Raw genomic sequence first — 26,833 nt, forward strand, 5'->3', positions numbered from 1 at the left:
GAGACAATATCACATGCATTTGGAACTGCAAAGGGATAACAGGGAGGCAGAACACAGAGGGAGCTTCATCCAATATAGCTACACCAATTCCTTCCAATAATAGATGCAACTTAATGGGGAGCACTTCCAAGTACATCAAAATGTGTGAAGCAAGTTCACTGGCTATGTGGCAGACTTTTCCCATAGACTGTGGCAATGTCCATGCACACAAATATATGGCAATAATAATTTTAAGCAAAGTGAGAGATATAAGTGGATGAAACAATGCATACGAAGCTGCAAACTGAATTAGTATAATGTTTGAAAGGAAGAGCAGGAATAAAAATGGTGATATGGAATTCAGCCTTATTTGTAAACTGCTACAGAACCAGGAATTGTATTTAACCAGTAAGGCAGGAGGGCACCTGTACTGAATATGTACAACAGTTAAGATGCTGACAGAGAAAAAGTGGACCTTGCAACAAAATGTTGCAGTGCCATATGTTCCTGCTCCACTAAGCCAGCCATGCCCTCCAACAAGATACGCCATTCCATTCTCCCTGTTTTCTTGCCACAACAGATTGTTCTGAGGCTACCGAGCAGACTCAGTCCTAACTTTTAGGGTCCCCCCCCCACAAAAAATCTGTTCTATTTCTGCACACCCACACCTTGTGATCCCCCATATTTGCCGATTCCTCATTCTTGTGTGTGACTAGTGCTATTTTGGCTACATAAGTAACGGCATCCACAGTCTGAATATAAATAGAGGGCATTACTGCACACAAGAGGTCTGCTATTCTTTATATCAATTGTTATAATACCAGTCATTTTGCATTACTTTTATTTATTTGAACTCTGTTTTTCCAAAACTATTTATTTCATACAATTATATATTCCTTGATTGTTAAAAAAAAATCATTGTTTTAAAAAAGAATAAAACAATAAAAACTGCACAAACAGTTAAAAACAGCTATCTGAAACATTCAAATAATAATTAAAATCCATTATAAGCAACTCCAATAAAAAGTACATTGGCTCCTGCAGACAAGAGGCGGGGCTATGGAGCTAGCAAGTAGCATCCATGGGTGGGAAAACTCTGGCAGTTCACAGCTAAAGAAACCAAAAGGAGCTCAAACGGCTTTGACATTGACTGATCCAGGAGGTGGTGTACTGAACTCTCACCACGCTGCCTGCCACTTGGTTTAGACCAAAAGGGCTCCCACACTTTGGGGCATTTGTCTCTGGTCTACTGAACCAGGGAGACAGAACCACACCAGTCCAGCATAAGGGCTGGCCACCGATATCCTATCATATTAATTTCCTAATTCCTTGCAAAAATAACCTTCACTGCCAAAATTCAAAGCAAGGTAATATTCCAGGAGAGTTTCTGAAGTACAGATCTCATGTAGTTCACAGAGCAACTAGTACCAAGAACTACCATGTAAAAACAGATAAACAAGGAAGGACTCACCTCTGATGGAATCATGACTTTTTTTTAAAGGGTCATACCCACTTTTATGATCTGCTCAACAGATCATGCCACATACTTTAGCCAGCTTCCTTCCTGGAGACAACAAGAACTGGGCAATTCTTTGGGCAAACCAAACTGTGTTGGAGCAGGTCATCCAGGACAGCACATGGGGAAACCTGAGGATATTGAGCCCCTGCCATAAGGGAGCCTAGAATAACCTCCTATGTAATGGTTACCATTTTAAACAGAATCAGTAAGCTGTAATAGTGCAGAATGGATCATTTATTGTCTAGCCTAGCATTTTAGGGTTATTTAGTTAATCATTCCTTTCAGAATGGTTATTTCTCCTAATGTGCATATTCAAGATGGCTTAACACAGCTTAGTTCTATCTCAATATGTGACCACATAGCTCTACATAAAAAGGAGTTACAATGGACTCCACAAGTGGCAATTTTAACACATTTGCCATTGTGACTGGATTTACTAACACAGAATAAAACATGCTCCCACTTTCATGTATTCCCACTTTTCCTTCCTTTGTCGTTGGTTCCCTTGTTGTTGTGACCCCTTCCTTTGGCAATCCTCATAGAACTCTAGCCCAATGGTTGCCATTAATTTGATTTGAACTGATGTTATAATGAAATGATTTTAGAATGTTGTATTATTTTACTGTTAGCTGCTTTGAGCCCGGCTTCGGCTAGGGAGGGCGGGATATAAATAAATTATTATTATTATTATTATTATTATTATTATTATTATTATTATTATTATTATTATTTTCCTACATACTGAATCTCTGTGCTTCCTTAAACACAGATGCTCCCTCTCTTAACCTTAGTTACTACAGGATCCATTTGACCAAAAGACACTTGTGGCCTGATCCAGTGCATATTTATTCAGTGCATGTTTATTCAGAGGCAAGTCTCAATGAGTTTGATTGAACTTACTGCCAGGTAAGTATGTACTGGACTGGAGCCACCAGTGATGCTATTTCAGGGATCAATAACAGGAATTTTGAGATGCATACAAAGAAAGGATCATAAAGAAAGTCCACTACATTGTCTACTTCCAGAGCTGAATGTAGAGCCTCTTTGCCTTCTTGGGAGCCAGGTTAGAATCCAACTCTTAAAAAAAATAAACCAGGTGGTCAGTTGTAGAAAAGCCCCTTGACTTCTAGCACAACAGTCTCCTTAACTGCTGTAACAATCAGGGCCAACCCAGGGCATTTTGACACCTGAAGCGAACCACAATATGGTACCCCGCTCCCCACCAGGGAAGAAGGGGTGAGTGAAAATCTACATCAAGAAGAAGGGGGGAAATAAACATCTGCATTGGGATATGCTGCCCCTGTGGATTCTGCTGCCTGAGGCTGTCACCTCACCTTGCCTCATGTGTGGGCCGGCCCTGGAAGCAATACTCAATACTGTACATAGCTTATGGAAAGAGAGAGAGAGAGAGAGAGAGAGATTGGTGTGGAATAGGCCATTGGCCCTAGATACGGTAAGTATATATTCTGATCATCTATTGGCAGCAAATCTCATTGAGTGGCCCAAAGAATGACACCCTCTCTGCCTGTCAGACAGAGCAACCTCAGCCTCTTGTTGCAAGGATAAACGAAATTAATAATAGAATGCAGGCACTGAGAAGAAAACCTGGTGATTTTGATTTATCTTCCCACCCTTCGCTCCAGGGAGGTCTTGGAGGCAGCACACAGGAAGGTGCCTTACACCAAATCACACAACTGGTCCATTTTGCTTAATATTGCCCAAACCATCAGGCAAGGGACATTCCCAGTCTGATCTGCAGATACCAGGGATTGAACCTGAGACCTTCTGCGTGCACAGCAAATGCCTGGCCATTGGGCTGCAGCCCCTCCCCATTCAGAATATGCCTATGAATGCCAGTTGTTGGGGGAACATGAGCAGAAGAGTTCCTATCTGGCTGGCCACTGTGAACTGGGATGCAGGACTAGAAGGGTCTTTGGCCCAATCCAGCTGCAGGATGCTTCTTGTGGCAATGTTCCAGTTCAGAACCAAAGCTCTGAAAAGGCATGGGATGGGTCATACATAGGAAAGAGAATTACAGTACCCCCACCCTGGGGTTGCTATGCAATGAAGAGTGGGGATATAACTTCAACAAGACAATAAAAATTGCACCCCAATGCTGTTACTTCATTTTAGAATAACATATCCTAGACGTCACAGCCAACACACTCACAGCTACAAAAACTGCTATCCACAGGAAAACTGCAGCATACATTTCCTCTTTTATGTGAATTATGATGAAGACAATGCAGATTGTGGAATCTCCTTTTTAAAAAACAGGAGAAAGAAATCTCCTTTTGGATGGAAAGGTGGAGACACTGAAAGTGCCTACTCTCTTTCCTGCCGAGACAACCTCTATCCCTGCTTCCCTCCTCTTGCTGAGGAATTCTCTGAAAGCCTGGCTATGAACAACAGCCTCACAATAGGCTGAAACATGAGCCTCTGCTTTCCCAGCCTCTTCATAGGCTAAAGCTTGGCACTCCTCTCCATCTCATTTGCAAGCTGGAAAAGCAACAGCTCATATTTCTACAGGGGTAATACATCATTATTTCAGATTCAGTCCCACCAGAAAGGGGAGGGGAGATGACAACAACAAAAAGCAAACTATTAAGCTGGAATCTGCAATCACTTAAAAAGGGAGAGCTCACTAACTGTTTTTATTTCACTTTTTATATGATTTTGCATTCTTGTGTTACATAGACAGCATCATTTTCAAGACAACCCTCATTACAAGCTGGCAACTTTGGAACTATACTTGACAATCTGATAACAAAGTTCAAGAAAACACTATGAGTGTTCTTTTAACTCATGTGCAACTGTACTCATTCTATGTGCCTATTTTATAGTTTTGTTTGTCATCTTTTAATTTCTATCTGTTGTAATTGTTCTCAGTTTTATACACATTTTTAAATGAATTTTTAAAAAGACCAATTGCTCATATTTAATTATGGAGCAGGAAAGGTCATAAGCCCCTGTAGAATGACTGAGAGACTCAAGGAGAAGGCACAAACAGCAACATGTTTGAAAAGATACTGCAGTGAGGAAGAGTGCATTTCATGAGATCCAACTCTGAAGCAGATGCACAACTGAATCCTATGCATGACAGCTTAGAAGGAAACTACTTTAATATGTCACAAGTTTAGCAGATAACAGACAATATTACAACTCCAGGGAGCCTAAAAACATTTACAACTTGACAGACCAAATGCTTGTTGAAATAAGGTGGTGGCTTCCAAGTGACAATAGCACAACCTGGCTAAAAATTGTTTCCCATGGGAGGTTTAACAGCAGCATGGAAAAGAGACAGCAGCAGGTCCCTTCTTGTCCCAGCAGTCAACCCAGCTGATGTGGAGAGGGAATTTTCAACACAAGGCCACCTTCTGTGGAATACTCCTAACCAATTCCAATACAAAGGAATCACATCCATGCAGGGCTAAGTCTCCCATCTTACAAATGAAGCACATCTTGTTTTATAAGTTAAACACTTTACAGTGGTGCCTCGCAAGACGAAATTAATCCGTTCCGTGAGGCTCTTCGTATAGCGGGTTTTTTTTGTCTTGCGAAGCAAGCCCATTGACAGCTTAGCGGATTAGCGCTATTAGCAGTTTAGCGGCTTTTAGCGGATCAGCTGATAAGCGGCTTATCAGCGGATCAGCTGATAAGCGGCTTAGCGGCTTAGGAAAAGGGGGAAAAAACCCGCAGGAACTCGCAAGACATTTCGTCTTGTGAAGCAAGCCCATAGGGAAATTCGTTTTGCGAAACGCCTCCAAAACGGAAAACCCTTTCGTCTAGCGGGTTTTCCGTCTTGTGAGGCGTTCATCTTGCGGGGCACCACTGTATAGCACATGGGTGTTCACCACAGATGCACACAGGCAACTCCTGGCCACCGTGCACTTCAGCAGAACATGCATAAGTCTGCCCAGCCCCTGCGCAGTGCGGAAAACGGCACATGCGTGCCCATCGTGCACAAGTGGGTCAGAGCCTGTACGCATACTGCACACAATTCTTGGGCTGAGAATTGGAGGTTGCACCTGTTTAAAATCAGAAATGCAAAGCTCTCCACACCGCTTACACATATGTAAGTAAGGCTTATCTGAACCACTTACCTCTTCCATTTTTTCTGGAGTTGGACTATCATTATCAGGCAACATTTCTTTAGGTTCAGAGGACTCTGTTTTGGAAGTCCTACTCAGCTGGTCAAGGGGAGTCAGGCTAGCATCAGGCATTCCTTTCGAATTCTGAGAGAGAGAAGTTATTCCAAGTATTGGCTCCTCATCGTCAGAATCCGGCAATGGTGTTGGACTAATGTCCTCCAAGCCTGTGCTGGAAGGACGCGAGGAAGGGGTTTGTGCTCTGTAGTTGGGCTGAGAGTTGGAACCAAACGTTGCAATTGGAGAAAGCTGGGAGGAGGAGGAGGAGATGGGGCTACCTTCCATTCTAATCTCATTGTCCGAGTCATGCTCATTGAGAAAATATAGCTTTGTTCTCTGCTCTTTTAAGAGCATCTCAATTCTTGAGTCCAAACTGTTGTGCTGAATTTCAGATTCTGTGGTTGGGGTGCCTGGGGTCTCGCTCCTTTCTGGAGTCTGTGTGAAGGGTACCACAGGTGGTTCATTGAGACTGTTGGGCTCAGGTGGGGCTGGGGGCTCCTCAGGTTTGTCCTTCACAGGAACAAAGTCAACAGTGGCAGCGGCGCTACTTTCAACTGCCATCTCCGTTGGTGTTGGTGGCGGCCGACGGTACTCAGCATCCCTAGAAGTTTGGGGAAACTGTGGCTCTTCAGGCTGGGGAAACGTTGTGGGTGCCTGGTAGGGGGAGAAAGCGGACTTGAAAGTCGAAGAACCTGTGTGGCTCAAAGGAGGAGTGTGGGGAAATTGCACAGCCTCTTGAGGGTGGGATTTGAATGCACTGAACTGATGTTCTGACCCTCGGAAAACACCAGCTGAATTATGAACATAATGGTGGCCTGGGCGTCTGTTATAAGCATCTGTAAATTTTGTTTCATGTCTTCTGGGTTTATACCCAGAGTCCTGACTAAAGTGGTACGCAGGTGTTGTCTGACGACTAGAGTACGCAGAATCTTGGGAAAATGGAGTCCCCAGGCGTGGGGTAAGAGGGGTTCCTTGGGACTGAGGAGTGAATTGGCTGTAAGAGTTTGGGGTATCTTGCCGACAACTGGAAAAGGCGGTATCATGGGAAAATGGGGTACCACTGTTTGGGGTAGCTGATGATCCCACAGAAGAAGCACTGTTGTCTTTTAATTGTTTCAGAGTTTCAGCCAGCTGCAAAAAAGGAAAACAGAAAAATATGCATACATTTCTGAAGTGCCATTGGAAACATTAAGACTTGAGCAGGGGGCCTAGCTATGCACACACCCAAGGAACACTTAAGGAGCCACTTGACAAGCATACATATAAACACTGCTGCTGCAAGATGACCAAGATTGGCAGGCATCAGTACTAGCCCTACACTGGACAAAGGTTCCCGAAACCATCCTTTCATCTAATCTACCAGTTGTTGTTTTCTAACCTCTAGTGCATGTTTGTGTGGGGTGGGGTGGGGTTAATGAAATGTACCAACTATAAGAGAATTTGGCTGAGTTGTAAAAAAAACAAAAACAAACCCAGAATCTTTGAACAAAAACATACCGGGACAGCTGGAATTTTTCCAGCTATTGATTTTTTAAGAACCACATGCACAACCAACTGATCACTGTCAATTAATAGTTACTTTGAAGTCCTCTTCAATTATTGTAAATAGACCATTTCCAAGTTCTGAAGTTCACAGAAAAATAAAATGAAAGGTTCGAGAACTATGACAACAGTAAGCCTAATACATATTTGACCAGGCAGTATTCTGTAAAAAATAAATGACTCTATCCCCATCTTTTATGAACGGCCATGGAATTTATCTTGAATAATAATAATAATAATAATAATAATAATAATAATAATTTGTGATTTGTACCCCGCCCATCTGGTTGGGTTTCCCCAGCCACTCTGGGCGGCTTCCATAGAAACAAAAAATACAGTAAAATATCACAGATTAAAAACTTCCCTGAACAGGGCTGCCTTAAGATGTCTTGAAGTTAACATGGCAACAGTAAATCCATAGCCAATAAGATCAAACACCAAAAAGGAATCAGGACATCAAGTAACCGTGGGACTCAGCAGAAAGGGCTTGACATTGTTAGCCCACTGTTATTCTCAGATGAAGAAACAAATGCCTATGATTAGACCATCTGCTTAAGTGGTTGTTGCAAGCGGTGGATGGCGAGAACTCCCTGCAATCCCTGTGTAAATAAAACCAGTGTGTGGTGGCTGATGCAGATAAATCTGAGGGGGAGTAAAGAGAAATGAACACTAGCGACTGATAAGGGAAGAACACAAAGTGAGGGAGTGCGGCATGGCTGAAGGATCAGCTGCCCACAATATAAACAGCGACAGGCTGGCACATGGCTGGCTGATCGGCATCACAGGGCACCTGCCAAGGCTCACAGCGCAGCCTCCAGCTGCCTTCCCCTTCCTGCTGCGTAGACAGGGCTCAAAGAATGCAAGCAGGCAGTGGTGCCAGGGTCAAGAAGGGAGTCCCAACCCCTAGCAGCCCATTCAGAAAATCTTCTGAGTCATAATTTGTAGGATTGGGAATGAGCACTGTGCCCAACACACTCCGCCTGTACCCTCACAGGCAGGGCTTAATTTTGGTACCACTTGATTTAATAATGCCAAGATTTGTCATTATGTCCAAACCAAAAACAACCAGTATTAAAGCACTGTTAACAATCCTGTAGTTTGGAGGGCTCACTCAAGTTTGTGGGTTTGGATGTAATGGTGAACAATGGAGAAAGTAATAAATTATGATCCCTACACAAGAGAAAGGGGGAAAGGAATACTGATCAGAGGTTTGTCTGAATGCAACCTTTAATTTGTGACATTACTCAGGACTGTAGAAGAAATGCCATTCCCATGTCAAGAAACAAACAAACGTGAACATTCCCTAAGTTCACTTGATGGATTTCAATGAAAGGCAGAACCTTGCTCAACAGAGGGAGCTCAGTGCCACAAGCTGTTGATCTATTATGGTGCAATCATTACAGCTTTCTTATTCAAACATCCAAAAGAAATGTTAAGGGAAACACAAGTGATAATGAAAATGAAGAAAGCAAAAGCAAGAGCAGATTTCTTTTATTTTACATTTGCCTGATGAAAATAAAGGTTATGAAATTTAAGTATTCAGAGTAAACAGACTGAGCAAATGACAGAAAATGTCAGCAGAGAAGCATTTACAATTTTGGGCAAAATACACTTTACTGAACTAGGAAGTAGGTTCCTAAATAAAAGTAACTAGAAATGAATTGATATTTCAAGGTACTCATCATATGCCTCAACAAAAAATGTTTAAACACTTATAAAGGGCAGAGTGCTACAAACGTTTACGAGGGAGCACATCCCACAAAACTTACTTAATTTACACCTGCATCAGCTTGCTTGACTGCACTGAATGGGGCTTTCCGGTACCGCAAAATAGTCTACGCAAGCAGGCCAGAGAAGCAGCCACATGGATTAAATTCAAACTCAGCCACTTTTGCACCTAGAACTCCCCATGTCACAAAATCATATTCTGTTTGTTCCATTAGTAGAGATTCTTTTGGAACATGACAGAAATTACTCAACAAGAAGTTTTAGCATTTCATGCATTCTGTCTTTGTTGGCATTCTGTGCCAAAAACTGAATCCGCAGCATAAAATTTCAATTATTAACTACTACTTAAATATCACTGAGAAATTTCCCCTCCTCCTCCTCCACACAAACAACTTGATCTTAAGGGAGCAAAATAGGACATTGGGAAGGAGGCAGCCTTTACAGCTAGTTCCTACACACCTATTTCAAGTCTCATGTGTTCAAATGTCCAACAACAGAAAGAAGCCAGAACAGGATCTCTAGTTTTATTATTTCTTTCTTAAATTTTATATAGCACCTTTCTGCCAATGCACCTAAGGTGGTTTACAATTTTAAACTACTAAAACACAGTCCAACTGGAGCAGGTCTAGATATTGTCTCTGCGTGCCTCTCACCCTCGCTGCTTCCTTCCCACAGGGGAAGGTTGTGGACTCTCCTTCCTTGGAGGATTTTAAGCAGAAGTTGGATGGACATGATTCCTGCATTGCAGGGGTTTGGAATAGATGACCCTCAGGGTCCCTTCCAACTCTACAGTTCTATGAAGGTTAAATGTAAAGCCTGCAAATTTGATAATCCAGTGGCGTAGCGTGGGGGGTGCAGGGGGGCCGGCCGCACCGGGCGCAACATCTGGGGGTTAGGGTTAGGGGGCGCAAATCCACGGGTTAGGGGGCGCAAATTACTTGCCTTGCCCCGGGTGCTGACAACCCACGCTACGCCACTGTGATAATCAAAATTATTATTACTTGGGTTATTGTTAATATCTTATTTTTCATTTCCTGTTACATTAACTCATCTGACTCAAAATATTTTAATAAAACATGAAGTCCTAATAAGGACAAACAGGAAACAATCCAGCCTGCCAATCTCCATACATAGCACCTACACACAATTGCCATGTCCAGAATCAGACTCCAGCTTGGATCAGTTCCATGGATCTAGTAAAAGGTCTAGCGGTATCTGGAACTTCACAAGGACTTGCCCTCCATTCAAGAGTCCCCTGAAAAGGAAGGCTAGAGATGACAGATGTCTGGACAGGAATGTCAAGAATGCATTTCTTGAGGAGACAGACAACAGCAGGCAAACTACCATTTGTTGTAAATGAATATCATCTCAGAATTCCCCAACATACGCAGTGCGTGCCATTAAATCGCAAGTAAGTGAAAAGGTACCTGCGCAGTTTCATTCACGGTGGGCGATACGTCCGGCTCATTCTCCACAGGTAGAGTCTGAGGGGTGTAGAGCCCATTCACAAGAAGTTGATAGAAATGCATGCGCTTTTCACCTGGATAAACAGCAACAACTTTATTAAAAAGAACACACCACAATTCCATCGAGAATCCACATTTTACCAAGTCTCTCTGCAAACCAAGCCTGAACAGGCGCCAGTTCTGACTCTCTTGAAATATTCAGTATCAGCTTGTTAGGCCAAGTGAAGCAAAAAATGCCTCTTTGTGGTACACAAAAGCACAAGAGTGCTTCATTGATTGAGCTTTATCTTGGACCAGACTTGGAGCAATGTCCTTTTCTCGTTCTATCCTCACAACAACCCTTCCAGGTAGAGTGAATAGGCCAAGGTGATCCAGTGAATTTCATGGCTGAGCGTGAATTTGAACCTGGGTCTCCCCAATCCTAGCCTTAAGTCTCTCATCACTACACCACTCTGGCTCCCTACTTCCAAAGGCAGATGACCCAATTCCAGATCGCCTGCTTCAAGAGTGGGGAGGGGTAACAGAACACAAAGCAGTAAAGGAAAAAGGTTAGACAAGACAAAGTTGTCCCCTCTTTTATTGCCATGTTGGTGCATTTTATCAAGGAGAGCATGTGTCTTCAACTCAGGACTGCTTCTTCACAGAACTGGCCTCCCTCTCCTCAACATGTTCTCAAGGGAGGAGAAATAGTTTAACAGCTGTAGGGATAAAACTATTTTATAGCAAAAATGTGTCTGCATTCAATGGTAAAATGTGATAAATCTTCAAACTCTGCAAGCCCAGCTCACTAGAAATTGGACATCAAATTAGCTTTTCTGTAAAAGGCACATTGTATGTGATCAGTAAAATATAACAGTAAAAATGTTATATTTATCTTTTTTAAAAAAGGCACCTGCTTTCCCTGACAGTGCCAACTAAGTAAATACGTATGTATTTTGATGAGCTTATTGATGGTTTTGCTGTTCATCTATAAATTCAGTTGTTTATTTTATGTTGTCCTCTTCCCTTGTAGCAGTGTTGACAAAAGATATATCTTTATTTATTTATTAAAATGAAGTCTGCAATTCTATACACACTAACTTGGGAACAAGCCCTGCTGAAATCAGCATGACTTATTTCTGCATAAAGAACATGAATAAAGTCACTCTGCACACAGCTAGTCTTGTTGGGCAGCCAGCAAACTATTGCCAGAATTTTAGGGTCCAAGACACTAGCATCTCAATGCCAGGGTCTGCTGTGCAAAGAGAAAACAGAGCAGGAACCAGTTCCTTCTTCAAAGTTATGGTGTTATACAGACAATAACTCAACCCAGTACAACCGGAACAATGCCATTCAAGCAGCAGAGCTGTGCTGGGGATGAGGGTACACATGCCATAACTAAGCACAGTTCTATTCATGTCAGCAAGAAATAAAACTGTCAATATTGAAGTGCATTTATTCAAATTTATGGTGTAGCCACACTTGGGAGTACTGTGGACAGTTTTCTTTGCCACTTCTCAAAAAGAATACTTGTAGAGCTGGGAAAAGGTGCAGGAAAGGGCAGCGACAATTATTTATTACTTATTTATTTCACAGTACTTATCTAACACTTGACTGTAATAAAACTTCAAAGCGGCTTACAATAATGATCAAGAGGACAGAGCACCTTCGCTATGAGGGAAGAGTTGAGGCGTGTAAAGTAGGACACGATAAAGGTTTATAAGAGAGTTAAGTTTCTGTCCCTCTCTCATACTTCTAGAACCCAATGGGATCATCAAATGAAGCTGAATGGTGGGAGAGTCATGGCAGACAATAAGAAGTACTTCTTCTCAAAATGCATAACTGAACTGTGGAATTCACTTCCACATAGTGTGGTGATGTCCATCAACTTAAGACAGCTTTAAAAATGGATCAGACAAATTGATGGAGGATAAGGCTGTCCACGTCATGATAAGGCTGTCCACGTCTTACCGCTAGGGTCAGAATCTGAATCCCAGCCACTCAGGAACAACAGTGCAAGAAGGCTCCCGCCACCATGCTCTGCCTGGGAGCCTCAAAGGCACCTGGCTGGACACAGCGGCACTGGGGGGGCCTCAGATGTGAGTTAACAGGGCGGTTTGTATGCATCCACTAGTGCGTTGTTGCAGAAGCATCCAGTGCCCCAGGGTGCAAGCGCTGAACAAGCTAGTAGTAAAACAGCCCCCTGCAGGCACCCAGTGGTTTGCAGTGTAAGAACCTGTTAGTAACCTCTGTTTTGGAGGTTTTGCTGTATTCTTTTAGCCTTTACTGCAAATCTCCCAGAGAACTTCGTTTATTGGCTGGTACAGACATGCAGTAAATAAACTTATTTATATTGCATGTAAGTGCTCCATGGGCTTCACATACATTATCTTAGTTATCCTTTGGCCAGCATTCTTATCCCCATCTTACAGCTACAAGGACTGAGGCTTGGGCAGAGGGTGGGGGAGGTGTCTGCATGATTGAATTAATTTAAGTGGAGATTTCCTGGTTTGTTGCTTGGTCCCTCTGCCTACACTAGCTCCTATCACAGTTAAATTATTTGATCCTGTGTTTTAGTTGTAATTGGTAATTACTACCCCAGTTACAAAAACTAAGGTACAACACAAGAGAGTCCTTATCTCACACAAAAAGCAGCAGCGGCAGCAGCACCGGCAGCAGCAGCAAAGCTCTTAGACCAAGGTCTAAATTTCACCTCACATGACTCACTTAAAGCTACAGAGCTTTATTCTAAGGCCTGTGAACAGAATTTATGTTCTCTAGGATTTAGTCTTCTGAGTTCAAAAATATCACAGTTAAAATAGTCGTTTAGATACCATGTACTCCCTTTAACATCAGGTTTTCTTTTTTAAAAAAGAAACTTTATAAAAGAGTTGGCTAGAGTGGGCCAAACAGCTGTTCATCTATACCTCTGCTTTTTTATATCTAGTATTACATGTAAACAATGATAGTCTGGTAACTAGTTAAGTCACAAATAGTGGAAATGTCAGAAATCAAGAAGGATGTGATCATAAGGATTTCAAAGGCTAGCACTGGAAGCTTACAGAAAACTTGTTAAAAATACATTTTAAAATCAACACAGGTTTTAACACAGCTGCAGCTCAAACTATAAAGCAGTTACGTTAAATTTTCCTGATTCTCAACTTGGCTGTAAGCCTGACTGAGTTCAGTCAAATATATTTCCAATAAAATTTAGGATTATACCACTTTACAGATAGTTAAGCTGTGGTTCTCATGCCCTGATATGGTAGTAACTCAGAATAAATGTTGATAAAAGGCTGGATGATAACTAACCTGTTCTAACAATTTTTTCTTATCATTTTATTAATAACTTTATCTAACATGCATAGATGAATCCTCATTTCACAACATGAGAAACCATGCAGAGGAACATTTAACTGCAGCTGGAGATTCAGCAGTGCACTAACTAAAAAAACAAGACATAGTCAAATTTGTTTTGGAGTTCAGAACACTTGCAGTTTTAAAATTTTAGCATAAGCACTTTTAAAGATAAGGGTCTAGAAACTGTCCCATTGTGCATAACATGTTAATTATTCATACTTTCCAAAATGTTCCTTTAAAGGGTTAAAATAGGTTTAGGGGTTTTTTATAATTAAGCTGCAAAACTGAAAGGTGTCCTATGGCAGAGGTGGGGGACAAATTAGCACTTATATGCTAAAAGTAACATGCTGGTCATATATGCTTCACTGCTTTAGCAAAAGAGAAAAATACAGCAAAAAAAAAAAAAAAGACCCCCAAAAATTAAATGTTGAAGCAAACCTAACCATGCCTTCTTAGAGGTCAGTTGTGCTGAATTCAGTGGGACTTACTCCCAGGTAACTGGGGTTAGGACTGCAGCCTCAGTATGGTTTGAGGGACTTATAAATAAAACCTGAGTTCATAGCTACACTGCTTCTGTCTGAAGGTATTAGCACTACAGACCAGTTACTTTCAATATCTGGAGTGTTACTGTCCCTTTAAGGGACAATGGAAGAAGAAGAAAACACTTTTACAGAGCCTCTTGTACATATGTAAATGCCCACAATGGGATGATTAAATAAAAACAAGAACATTGCTGGAATCTAATTTAGAGTATTATTTTAGGATAAATTTCAGGCATTTTCTAAAATGATTTTTAGCCTCATTTTTCTATATCTATAGGTGTGGGTGGGTGTGTTATCAGCTAAGTGCAAAAGGTACTTTTGGCAAAGGGGCAAAGGGGGACCATTTGGCAAGCCAAGTGTCAGCATGAGTGACTGAGTGAAATGGAGAGGATGGCAGCATTTTGTAAATTACAGGACTGTCTCCTAGCAACAGACAACACATTCAGCTCCACGTGACTAGCAAAGGCCCAGAGAAAAGCAGAGAGATTGAGGGGGAAACGCAGTGACAGTCATTTAATAGCTTCCTCCACCACCCTTAAATTAATTACTAGCCCTCCCCATCCAATCTGCAAATGCATCTCACTACGGGACAGGAGAGAGGCGAGGAAGAGCAGCAAACAGAAGGAAGATGATGCTCAGAACCAGCTCCCCACCTTTCGTATCCAGCTCCACGTGGATGATGTTGCCCATGACCGATGTGTTGTGTAGATGCTGCACTGCATCCCGGGCTCCTTTGACTGTGGCAAAGATCACTTTGGCAATTCCCAGGTGCTTCTTGTTTTTAGGGTTGTAGAGGATCTCCACTTCTTCCACTTCACCGTATTTTTTGCACATGTCAGCCAGGAAGTTTTCACGGATGTTGTCATTCAACTTGGCAAAAGTGACTTGTTTGGGAGGAACCGGCCCCACGTAAAACTCATCGATCTGTAGGTTTGTTTTTGCACACAGTGTAGTAGGAAATTAAAAGCCAGAGAGAACAAAGTTAAGGACTGTAAGCAATCGCATCACCTAGAGCAGAGAGGGTTAAGAAGCAACTACTGAACTTTCGAGGTATTTCCCTTCCACTGCAATTTACAGACAAATACTAAACTTTTGCCTCAGCAATAACTTTTAAAATTTTGTTTTAAATAACTCCATTGAGTTATTAATAAAACACACTTTTGACAGGCAGAAAGCTCAATTGTATTTTGCAGCTATATAACGCCGGTGAACTAATTACTCAACAATATGAATAAAGATGCAATTAGATTTATATCAAGGACACCACAGTTCTCAATGCATGTACCTTAAATTTAGGGACAGAGAGTTCCAGCTCTTTCGTTTTGGTCCATATTCGCCCTATCCTTGGATCTCTGACACAATCCACTGGGGCAAGACCCGGGTTCTGAGGAGGAGAGGGGAGTAAATTGAATGAAGCTTGAAAAAAGACACGACCCACAGATGCAACCAAAAACCCCATGAAATTTGGAAGTTTACTCCACAGCCTTTAAAACTGAGGAGAATGTTCTCCAGGCAGGGCAGACACACACATGTCAAATAGCAATTCTGCAGGGAATCACAGGAAAAGAAAGATGCAGGTTTTATCTTCTGATTCTGACAGACTACATTGTCAGGGGGTGTAACTTTAATATGTTTCCTGAACATTTTGTAGCAATCTTCATTTTTCAAGTCATTAAGAATTCCTCCTTCCCACCCACCCTTTAGAAGGGTGGCGAGGTACTGGAATAAAACAAACCAGGGTTGGGGAAAGAGAATATCACAATACATTTCATTTGTAAAAAATAACGACCGCTTACAGGAATGCTAAAATGCTGCCCATCGTAACGATAGAGTTTGTGCTGTCCTTTTTTCAGAGCTGGGTCAATAATCAACTTGTAACTTTTCCAATGGTGGTTTTTTTTCTCGGCAGAGGTGCTTGCTTGGGAGCTGCTCTCCATTCCGTTGATCCAACCTGAGGAGAAAGCAAGCGGGGGCAACCAACGAAGTTAAAAAAAAAAGACATATATGAAAGATTCCCGTTTCAGAACTGCTTCCTTCCCCCCCTCGCAATACCGTCAAGCTGGGTGGGGGGAAGGGAAGGGAAAAGACCGCACATCCAGACGCCGAGCCGGGGTGTCCCCCCGTGTCCCCCCTCCCGGGTGCAGGCAGCGAGACCAGAACGAGAGCGAGGGAGAAAGGAGGAGGAGGAGAGAGAGAAAATACCCATCTCACTTGAACTCTGCTTTTTGCCATGGTCTTCGGGGTGCTTGGCTTTTTCTCCTGCCTTGATCTCTTTGAAAGACATCGCTGTTCGGTGCCCGACCGTCTCCTGGCCGCGAAAGGCGAGCTCCTCTGCTCACATTGGGCTGGCTACATTACATGGGTTTTGAAAGCCTCCTGCCTCCTCGCTCGCTCGCTCTTTTTTTTTTTTTTTGCGAGCCAACACATATTGTGTGTGTGCTTTCTGCTTGCTTCTCAGGCATCCCACAATTCACCGCTATGGAGCTCGGCTAATGGCTAACCGCCCTCAACCGAATGCACATTCACAGCAGCTGCATCGCGCTGCAAAGCCCCCAGCCCGGCCGCCCGGCCGCGCCTCCCCGCCCCAAATAAAGGGCCATGCATTTTTCCCAGCAGGATGCGGCCCCGCCGTGGCTTTTCCTCCCAGTTAGCGGCGGGGCCAAATCCCCTTGGAATCTGCTGGCTACATTTACCTAAGCGCCAAACTGTTCCTAAACAAGATGGACATAGGTGGGACAAGGCCCCCCCCCACCGCCTTTTTTTCCTTTTCTTTTTTGGACGGGGAAGGGGGAGGGAAATAAAAGAAACCCCCTCCCCACAAGACACCCGGCGCTCCAAAAGGCTTGAGCTTTTTTCCCCCTCCCCCTTTCTTTTCTTTTCTTTTCTTTCTTTCTTTTTCCCTTTTTTCTTTTGCAAGTTACATCCCAGGGAGCTAACCGGGGCAGCGAGCTTGGCAGGGATACTTTTGCAAGAAGCCGCGGCAATGTTTCCACCTCCGATGAATGGGGAGAAGCGGGGGGCGCCCCCGTTTTGTTACAATTTGTCAATTTTGGAGGAGGGAGGAAGGAGAGTAGCAGCTTTGCTTATTAAAGGTCCTGCGCAGCCAATCAGGTCGGACCTTCCATTTTGTTTCAGCTAGAGGCTCCCTTGAATCTCCCCCCCCCCTTTCCCTTCCCTTCTCCCTCTTTCCCCTTCCTTTCCTCCCGGGGTCGCCTTGTTGGGGCTTCGTGTTGTTTTAGCTCGACTTGTGCTTTTGGTTTGTAATTTGGCCGTGCTTAGGTAATTGGCTGGTTAAAGGCACCAGGCGGGCGCAGCCAATCAGCGCGCAGCTTCCATTGGGCTTGAGTTATTAGACGCTGATCTAAAAACATCCTTCAGCAGACAGCTAAGGAGAGGCCAACAGATCAGGCAGCCATTTTTCTGCAATGGAATTAAATGGCCAACTGGGTTTTCCTTTGTTCCAAAAGGGGATACTTGATTTGAATGAATCCACAACCATCCATTTCAGGACTTCTCAGTGTCTGTGTTAATGTCTGACAACATTTAGAGGACTAAAAGGAAGAAGGAAGATTTTATAAAAAGATCTGGATTTTTCCCTTTGATTTGGAACCCATCTTTGTCTTGTATATAACTAGGTCATGGCACGCCCTTATGTCAGCAGTAACAATTTTGAGTTACCAAAAAAGTAAATACATATGTATTTTTGGTGTTTGTTTTTGAAAGCTTTTCTTTGCCTGAGCAAATACATCTTTAGATGTAGCTTCCTGTATTAAACACTAAATACCTGGCCATCTTTTAAGTTAAATCCTTTCGTGCTAACAAGGTAATGTTTTAAATATAGATGTAGGAAACGTGAATTCTTGCAAAAAAAATCATTAGGAAAAGTTTTTTTCCTTTTACATTGTAAGTACCCAATCCATTCTGTCCTTCTTACTAAGTGTAGTTTTTCATGTTAAATGTTACTGGAGTTCTCCTTTAATTTATTTTTCCAGCCTTCATCTGCATGTCATTTTTTGTCTTGTTTATCTAAACCAATTGCTTCTGAGATACTTTTTAAGAATAAAAAATATTTAGCTAGAGATGCTTAAAATGTTTACATACAGTAACTATTAACCAGGTGTATTCACACTAACATGTAGCGATTTATGTTTGAGATCATGTTAAAAATGTGAGTGGGAGAGGGGAAGGAGAGACATGCAGCGTCCTTATGTGCAGAGTAAATCTGTCAGAGGAATTTACCGATTGAAGTCCGGAGTCTTTTTAAAAAGTTAACTATATGTTATTAGTCGAAATAAGTAAATGTATTAACTTATTTTTAATCAAAAGCCATACAAAAATCTGAACGAGATTGAATAACTTGCAAGGTTATAAAATAGAAGTGATGATACAGAACTTAACGTATACAGTATTTAGAAATTTATTTATTCCCCCCTCCCCCCAAAAAATCCCAACCCCAGACTCCCACAACTTCACCTTCAGAACTGCATTCAACTATGGTGTGCGGGTAAGTAAAGCCTTTTGCCCTTGCAGTGAAACAGAGCAGGCCTATGCAGCAAATGTTTTCGTCCAAGGCGGATATCCGAGTTACTTTCGGAGGGGGGGAAAGGTAGCTAACGTTCTTGTTTGAAGGTACATATTCAGAATCTATTTTTTATATCTATTTCCAAAAGCTACTTCCTTTCTTTAGCCTCCTGTAACAAAGTGCTTTGCTTGGCTGCATCCTTGTTGATTTCAAGAGCTTCTCTCTGCAAATCCATAATGGCATTACAGATATGCTAAACTGTTCCCCTAAAGTCAATCTGCAGGCAGAGGTGGGATTTTTTTTAAGGCAAGCCAACAAATAAACGCAAGTGATAGAGAACTAGTTTGAAGTCTTTCTCCCTCTAGTTACTGCAGATATTTTTTTCCTTTTCATTTTACAACAGAGGCGTTTCGGGGACAACAGCAATTTGAGCAGTAAAGGGAGACCCTGGTTTGCTAATATGTACTGTAAACGAGTTTTCTTTTATCTTGAGAGGCTCCTGGTTTGAAAAACAAAATCCAAAATGGAGGTTTCCTTTTCCCTGCACAAGAAGAGTCGCTTGGCAGCCTTGTACTGTTTTTGTTGGGAAAGCTTGTGACGCGCTTGCTATTTCACAGCAGCAGATTTTTCCAGAGCTACAGCTACAACAAAACTTCCAGCTGGCTTTGATAGAGAGATTTAATTTGCAGAAATAGCTACTGCCTCTTGCAGAAATTTAATTTGCAGAAATAGCCACTGCCCCAGTCACCCCCTGGCTTTGGTGCCGTGAAAAGATGCTCGTTTTCAAGGCTGCCTTCGCAGTTCCTGCTCCATATTGAGGGCGAGCAAGCCGGGTTTCGTAATGGCGGCTGGCTGTCTTCTCTGTGCTGCGGCTGTTGCTTTGGGGGCAGCACCAACGCTTGATTTCGTCAAGGCTGTTTTTATCGGGCAATGCAGGACAGAGCCCTTTCTCTCTCCTCTCCCGCCCCCCCTTTTTAAAAACGTGTGTGAGGTTTGTAAAAAGTAAAGCAGGAGTGAGAGGGTCGGTTTTCTTCTGTCTGCTGCCCCCCCCCCCTTGTTAATACTGGTGGGGGTGGGGAAGAGAGAGAGAGGACGGTTGCCATTTCGTGCAAGTGCTTTTGCAGCAGCGAGAAGAAACGCAGGAGCGAGCGCGAGGCTGCGTGTAAGAGGAGATCCTGGCGCGGCTCCAGCTCCTGCCTGCTGCTCTGCTCAGCACTCCCGGGGGTGGGGGAGGGAGGGGGAAGACGGCGGGGGGGGAGGGGAGGCCAGGGGCAGGCGAGCAGCCCGGCTCTTAAAGACACAGGGCGCTCCTGTGGTTTAGCAGAAGACAAAGGCGGCCTTGGTCCTTTGTGTCTAGAAACCTGAAAACGGGCTTTCCCCTCCTCTTTTGCATGCGAATAATGAAGACTATGGTGGACAGGCAGCTGCTGCATAACCCAAGCAGCTCGATAAAGGCTCTAAATCAGTTGGTAAATGCAAAGAGCGGCTTTCTGCAGTGCAGTGAGACTGTTTTCTCAGGCATGGCGTTGCTGGCTGGATTAGTGGCTGGAGAAGCCGTCCTGGGACTGATCTCTTGAACAGGTCTCTAACTCCTTACCACGTGTCTCAAAACAGGTCTCCCGGCATTGCTAATCTTTTTTCTTTTCCTCGCCCCCCCCCATGAACCCTAGAAAGGGTGAGCTCGACGATGATCGAGGAGGAGGAGCTGACAAGGGAATGCGTGGTCTGTTGTCAGACGAGAGTGGGCTTTCTGATGGCATCTCTCTGCTTGTTTACAGTAGGTAGGGTTTGCCAGGCATATTTCCGTTTAAATGGCTTGGCTTTGCTTAAAGGATTTTCCTTAACACTGCAGCACCACCACCCCCTCCAAACAGAGTGGGGTTGGGTGTCGCTTTTTTCAGACAGCCAGTTTTGGAGGCTCTCCTTGAAGAAATGAGCCGACAGCCCTGACTGGAGATACTGAGGACGTTAGGTTGCTAGTAGCTTCCTTGCTGCATTGTTACTCGAAATTTTAAGAAAACAATCTGGCAAAGCCTTGAGTTCCTTTCTGGGAAACTTCAGTGCAGCATTATTAAAAAGGCTAACCAAAAAATTACAGCTCTTTTTTAAAGATGTATTATCTTGGATGCCTTGATTTAAGGGGTGGATGTCTTCTACTTTTAGTGGAAATATATAAAGGTGAAATCCCAATTTGTGACATTCCTCTTCCCCACCATAGCAATAACCCATAATAGGTGGTTAAAATATTTGGCTTATTATAAGAGTCTCCTGTCTGCTGGCTTATTGTAAAATATTCAGCAGCAGGAGTCGGGTGTTGTCTTTTCAGTCTCTGTGGAGAGTGAAGACATTCCATTCCACCACCATGTACCAAGATTTGCTCCAGCAGTAAAACCTGTTTTTCAGGAACAAATTGGAGGAGCGGACTGCCTGTTAAACACTGAACAATGTCATGCTTCTGGTCTTTGTGGGAGGAAAGAGCATAAAGAGATTGCCTAAGTGAAGTGCCTTGCCATTTGCTGGCAGACTAGGGAAACAATCCTAAGTATCCCTCCTATGAAGTAAATGCTACTGGTTTGTGATATTACTTCAGAGTAAACACACTTGCATATGTGTTCTTTGTTCTTTTTAAGGTGATGTTGGGAAATGGCTTTTTGTGTGTGTTATGAACTAAATACGTCAACTCTGTTGAATTGCAAGCTACTTGATTACAAATAAGTATTGGAATACAGACTTGGTGAATGTGTGTACTTCCTAAGACATCTTAAACTCCCTGGCTACTTACATTTTCCTCTCAGTAGGTGACTTAGTGAAAAATGTCCATATATATACCTTGTTAAATAGCTGATGTGGCAACAGGAGTAAGGTTAAGTCTGCCAATTGTGGGCGTCTGTATCCCTGAGATTCCTGCTGCAATTGTGTTCTACAACTGAAGTGGTTGGCTTCTTAAATGCCTTTCAAATGAGTACAAAGGAGGCACAAGCGGTTGCTAGAGAGATCAGGCTTGCTTTCGACATCCTTCCCAAAGCCAAATCCTGTGTGCACATCCTGCCTCCTTTCTCCATTACCATTACAGTCAATATAATGTAGGTCACCATGCATATCCTTCTTGTGTTTCTGGCCAGGAGAATCTTTTTCCTTTACTTGCTGGATTTGCATCCCTTTTGAAGGATACGGAACATTATCTACTCTACTTTTGAAATTTTGTATCACTTAATGTACATGCTCAGTAGTCCTTATTACAGCCCTATACAGGTAGGCTAGTATTATACCCATATTGCAGATGTTGGGACCTAGGTTGAGAGATAGTGGGTTGTGTACAGCCACGGTGACTTCAAGACTGAGCTTAGATATGAACTGTAGATTTCCTAGCTTGCAGTGAACCACTGTGCTACGCAGACTTGTGCTACAGGCTTGTATCCTGTTTTGCTCAAACGTAGACCCATTGAAGCTAATGGACATGATTTAGGTCCATTAATTTCAATAGGTCTACTCTGTGTAGGACTATCATTGGCTGCAACCCGCTGTGTTTGGACTTCCCTATAGATTTGCTTCAAATGGGAACCACTGAGCTGCTAAAAATCTTTTGTTTTGTCATAGCTTCAGATGGAAGAAGCTATATAATTTGTTTTGTCTCTTGGTATATTCTCACTGTGGCAAATGATCCTCAGCTTATGAAAATGGACTTTTGGGGTTAACTCCATATATTTAGCCCGATAGTTTGTTTCTTGGCATATTTTAAAGAAACAATGCATAACTGAATGGAATGCTTGAATTGCTTTGAATATCTTGCAGCTTTTGGCGGGAATCTTCAGGAGGAAACTTGCTGATTTGACAGAATGTTAAAAAGCATTAGTGCTCCTCTTGTCCCTGGATTACAGTAATTTAACCCTTTAATGTGGCTGGCTATTTGCCTGTAGCAGATAGTTCAAAATATGAAGTGTGTTTCACTTCATTCAGATTTTAAATTCAGCTTTCTGTTATGCAAAAATTGCAAACAAAAGCCACTCACTCTTCCTCACTGCTTAAATTAAACATTTTGTGGGTAAGTCTGTGTGTGTAGAACATCTAGCACTATCCAACTAACTTAAGATAACTAACTTCTTCCCCATTCTTGCCTTCTCTTCCTGGGTTGAAAACATGCAGTGGTTTTCTTTTTATGAACTGTAATTATGCTTTCCTGAAATCATGCTTGCTCTGAAAAAAAATTACAGATAGGTAGCCGTGTTGGTCTGCCATAGTCAAAACAAAATAAAAAAATTCCTTCCAGTAGCACCTTAAAGACCAACTAAGTTAGTTCTTGGTATGAGCTTTCGTGTGCATGCACGAAATTTTGTTCTGAAAAATTTTGTTCTGAAAAACAAAATACTTTAAGCTGCAGGTAAAAACTCCTGAGCTTATCAAATTCAGTTTGGACCTTGACTAATTGCAATTTTGAATTAATGGTTGGTATAGAAATGTGTTAAAATAATACTTGAATGCTGTGGGTTAACAATAGTTTTGGGAGTCCTCTCTTCTCCTACATTTGTTAATCTGAAGACTTAAAAGAGACATTGTTTTCTTAAATCTTTACATTTTCTGAGTCATTAAAATGTTACAAGATGGGTCTAGATTAAAGTTTCAAGAATTATTTGCTCTTGAGATCATGAATTTCTGAAGGTAAAGGAGATCACAATTTTTCCTCTTGGGGTATTTTTCTGTGAGCATACCCATCACCACACTGCTAATTTTCCAGTGAGAAGGACTGAGATACATTCCTTGTATTTGTTCTATATGTGAAAAGGGCCCTTTCTAAATTACTTTTAAATAATGACTACCATTTTGTAAAATGCTGGGTTTTGTTTTTGCCCTTGTAATAACATGCAAGGAGACTGTAAGGCTGCAATAAATTCATGTGGGTTTTGATTGCCTGTATTCAGCTCACGAAATATTGTTTAGTGCTTTGTGCCCATACTGAATGGCTTAATGGTCAGTTTTTCAGAAGACCAAGTGATTTGCAAATGAGCTTCTTGTGAGGAAAGGGAAAGCTGTCAGTTCAGCTGGGATGGTTTTCTTATATGGGAGGTGGCTGAGAATTGGGAAAAGGACCCAGGATTCTAAATAGTTGCAGAAACCTGGAGCTCATAAGGACAGGACTATTGTGATGTTTTCTTCATAAGGCTGCACTTGAATATGATTTGGAAATTTCAAATGATCCAAAATGCAGCAACCATAACTGCATGATAGTGCTCTCTTCATATTGCATTTTGGACCAGTTGAAGTTTCCAAATCACTAAGTACCGTAGTTCCATCTTGAGGTTACTAGAGTGGAATACAGTGTCCAAATAATTTCAGCTGGCAAACCAGTCATAGCCAGAAATAGGCACCCCTAGCCTCTTAGGCTAACTAAGCCTCTAGAGTCAGTGTTGGGTTAAGGAACATCCCCAATATAGGAATCTGCTCCTTCTTGGGAGTGCAACTCCATCCAAAACAGGCTGTCTCCCCACAACCCAGACTTCAGAACTTGCAAACTCCTATCTTGGCCCAATTTGAGGTACTCAGTTGGTGTCTAAAGCTCTAAAATATTTGAGCCCCAAATAACTGAAAGACTGTCTCCATTCCTACTGATGTTCTTTGGTGTTAAGATCTGCGGAGTGGGCTCTCCTGGTAGTTCTAGCACCCCTAAATTGTGGAACTCTCCACAGTGGTAGTTGCAGTTTTTAGTTTTGTGGGACTCACCTCTTTTGTTCAATTTATACAGTTCTGTTCCATTTGGAATGGTTTTACGGTTTATCATTGTAATAGTTTAGCTGTTTTTATCATTGTGTATTTCTATTATTGTAATCCACCCTGGGATCTTATTGTGAAGGGCAGGTAAGAAATCTTCCCCTTATGGGAGAAGGCTTTCCATCACATAATTGGGGCCGAAATCATTGTGTGTCGATGTCAACAACTTAAATTGGACTCAACAGTCAATTGGCAACCATTGCAGAAGACTGGCTAGTATGGTGTGTGTCTGACCAGAAACATCCACTGGCAGTCTCATTGCTGTGTTCTGCACTAGTTGCAGCTTCTGAACAGTCCTTAAGGGCAGCCCTGTAGCATAGGTAGGCAAACTAAGGCCCGGGGGCCAGATCTGGCCCAATCACCTTCTAAATCCAGCCCGCGGACGGTCTGGGAATCTTTGTGTTTTTACATGAGTAGAATGTGTCCTTTTATTTAAAATGCATTCCTGGGCTATTTGTGGGGCATAGGAATTTGTTCATTCCCCCCAAAAAATATAGTCCAGCCCCTCACAAGGTCTGAGGGACAGTGGACCGGCCCCCTGCTGAAAAAGTTTGCTGACCCCAAGTGTATTGCAATAGTTCAGCTTGGAAGTCATCAAAGCATGGATCACTGTGGCCAAGCTATCTCTGTACAGTAAGGGCAAGAGCTGGAAGTAGGTAGTCCTAGCCACCTTGGCCTCAAGTGCCATAAATGGATCAAGGAGTACTCCTAAGCTACACCTCTGTCCCTTCAAGGGGAGTGCAACCTATCCAGAACAGGCTGTTTCCATATTTCCTGGATTTGAGAACCTGCAACACATGGTATCTCTATCTGCAGTCTATTACCAGCTCCACCCAGTGGTTAAGCATGTGAACAGTTCCTAATTCTGATGGTATGAAAATATAGTGCTGGGTGTCATCAATACGCTGTGGTTGGAATCTTTCACAGCTTTCCTTGGTATGTAGGGCTTTTCCTCTTCAACCAAGGGAATTAGATGACACCTTTCTCCAGATCCATTGACATCCTCCAACAGCTTCATTTAAATGTTAACAAGCTTGAAAGACAAAATTGACCCCTGAGGGACCTCACAGGCTTAACGTCCAAGGCACTAAAGAATAGTCTCTTGTGGCTATGCTCTCTTGGGAGAAGAATACTGCAGCACAGCGCTCCTGATTCCCAAAGCTGTTCCAGGAGGATACCATGGTCAACAGTATCAAAAGCTGCTGAGAGGTTAAAGAGAACTAACAAGCTTGTGCTCCCTCTGTCCCTTTCACTTCTAGGTCACTGACCAAGGCATTTTCAGTGCCATATCCTGCTGTGAAGCTGGATTGAAATATGTCTAGATTATTTGTTTCCTTTGAACATATTTACAGTTGGGCTGCCACCAGCCTCTTCAGCATCTTGCCCAAAAAGGCCATTGTCGCTATGGGCACTAGTTGTTCAATAATTCTGGGTTCAGGGTGGTCCTCTTGAGTGGGGAATACACCACTACTTTGTTTTCTTTCTTTTTTTGCAAATGCTTTTTATTAACTTATTATTATAGCACATACACACAACACTTAGAAAACAAACTACAAAAGAAAACACCACATAAATGATAAGCATATATCCATAAATCCACAAGTTTCTGCACATGGACTTGTGTTATCCAATCTTTAGTTCTTATTCTATTCTAATAGACTTCCTTCCTCCTCAACGTGGGTCTGATTTAAACTTGATAAACTGTTTCTTTCTCATTTCATCTTTTCTACCCTTCTCCATATATCGTATTTGTAAACCATATTTTGTTTTGCAAAAATTATTCGAAGCAAGTCCAGGTTTTAATTTGAGGGTACTGTTTTTTTAAATAATCTCTGTACTTTCCCCACTTTTGAAATTTTTGTTTAGACTGTCCCCTAATTGCATCCGTCATTTTTGCCAATTCAAGGTAACAAATACTCTCTCTTGCCACTCTTTTTTGTTGGTCCTATTTCACTTTTCCAGTTTTTTGCAATTAGTATTCTTGCTGCAGATGTTGCATAAAGAAATACTCTCTTATTTTCATTTGCGATGTCTAAATCTACTATGCTCAATAGAAATGCTTCTGTTGGTGTGGTTTTTTTTAACAAAAGTTTGTTTAAATGTTTTTTTCAACTCCTCATATACCGTTTCCCAGAAACTCTTCATTTTGTTACAGGTCCTCCACATGTAAAGTAGTGTCCCCTCTGATTGATTACACCTCTAATACATTTTAGATTTTGTTTTATAGATTTTGGATATTTTGGTAGGTGTTATATACCACCTATAAACCACCACTTTCTTTAGGG

At 42.3% G+C, this 26,833-nt stretch overlaps 2 protein-coding genes across 9 annotated transcripts in view; one reads left to right on the forward strand and one right to left on the reverse strand.

The window, feature by feature from the left end:
• SETD1B (SET domain containing 1B, histone lysine methyltransferase) overlaps positions 1-26,833 on the reverse strand; it is a 69,668-nt gene that overhangs the window by 32,553 nt on the left and 10,282 nt on the right. For 3 of the 6 annotated variants that reach the window (XM_081842202.1, XM_081842201.1, XM_081842200.1), the window contains 5 exons: positions 16,060-16,214; positions 15,549-15,647; positions 14,917-15,187; positions 10,344-10,456; positions 5,602-6,777 (listed from right to left, as the gene is read on the reverse strand). In XM_081842202.1, coding sequence (XP_081698328.1) covers positions 5,602-6,777; positions 10,344-10,456; positions 14,917-15,187; positions 15,549-15,647; positions 16,060-16,200 — 1,800 coding nt within the window. In that variant the 5' untranslated portion in view covers positions 16,201-16,214. Of the gene's footprint in view, positions 1-5,601; positions 6,778-10,343; positions 10,457-14,916; positions 15,188-15,548; positions 15,648-16,059; positions 16,215-16,465; positions 17,037-26,833 lie in introns of those variants that run through there. The other 3 variants (XM_081842198.1, XM_081842197.1, XM_081842199.1) reach the window with 2 other exon arrangements.
• The window catches only part of RHOF (ras homolog family member F, filopodia associated), a 31,034-nt gene continuing 21,341 nt past the window's right edge, over positions 17,141-26,833 (forward strand). The window contains exons 1-3 of one of the 3 annotated variants that reach the window (XM_081842276.1): positions 17,141-17,374; positions 18,721-18,767; positions 20,456-20,562. In XM_081842276.1, the coding sequence (XP_081698402.1) occupies positions 17,247-17,374; positions 18,721-18,767; positions 20,456-20,562 (282 nt within the window). In that variant the 5' untranslated portion in view covers positions 17,141-17,246. Of the gene's footprint in view, positions 17,375-17,429; positions 18,167-18,190; positions 18,768-20,455; positions 20,563-26,833 lie in introns of those variants that run through there. The other 2 variants (XM_081842280.1, XM_081842279.1) reach the window with 2 other exon arrangements.

Source organism: Podarcis erhardii (genome assembly GCF_964252035.2).
Source record: "Podarcis erhardii genome assembly, chromosome: 15".
Classification (NCBI taxonomy): Eukaryota; Metazoa; Chordata; class Lepidosauria; order Squamata; family Lacertidae; genus Podarcis; species Podarcis erhardii.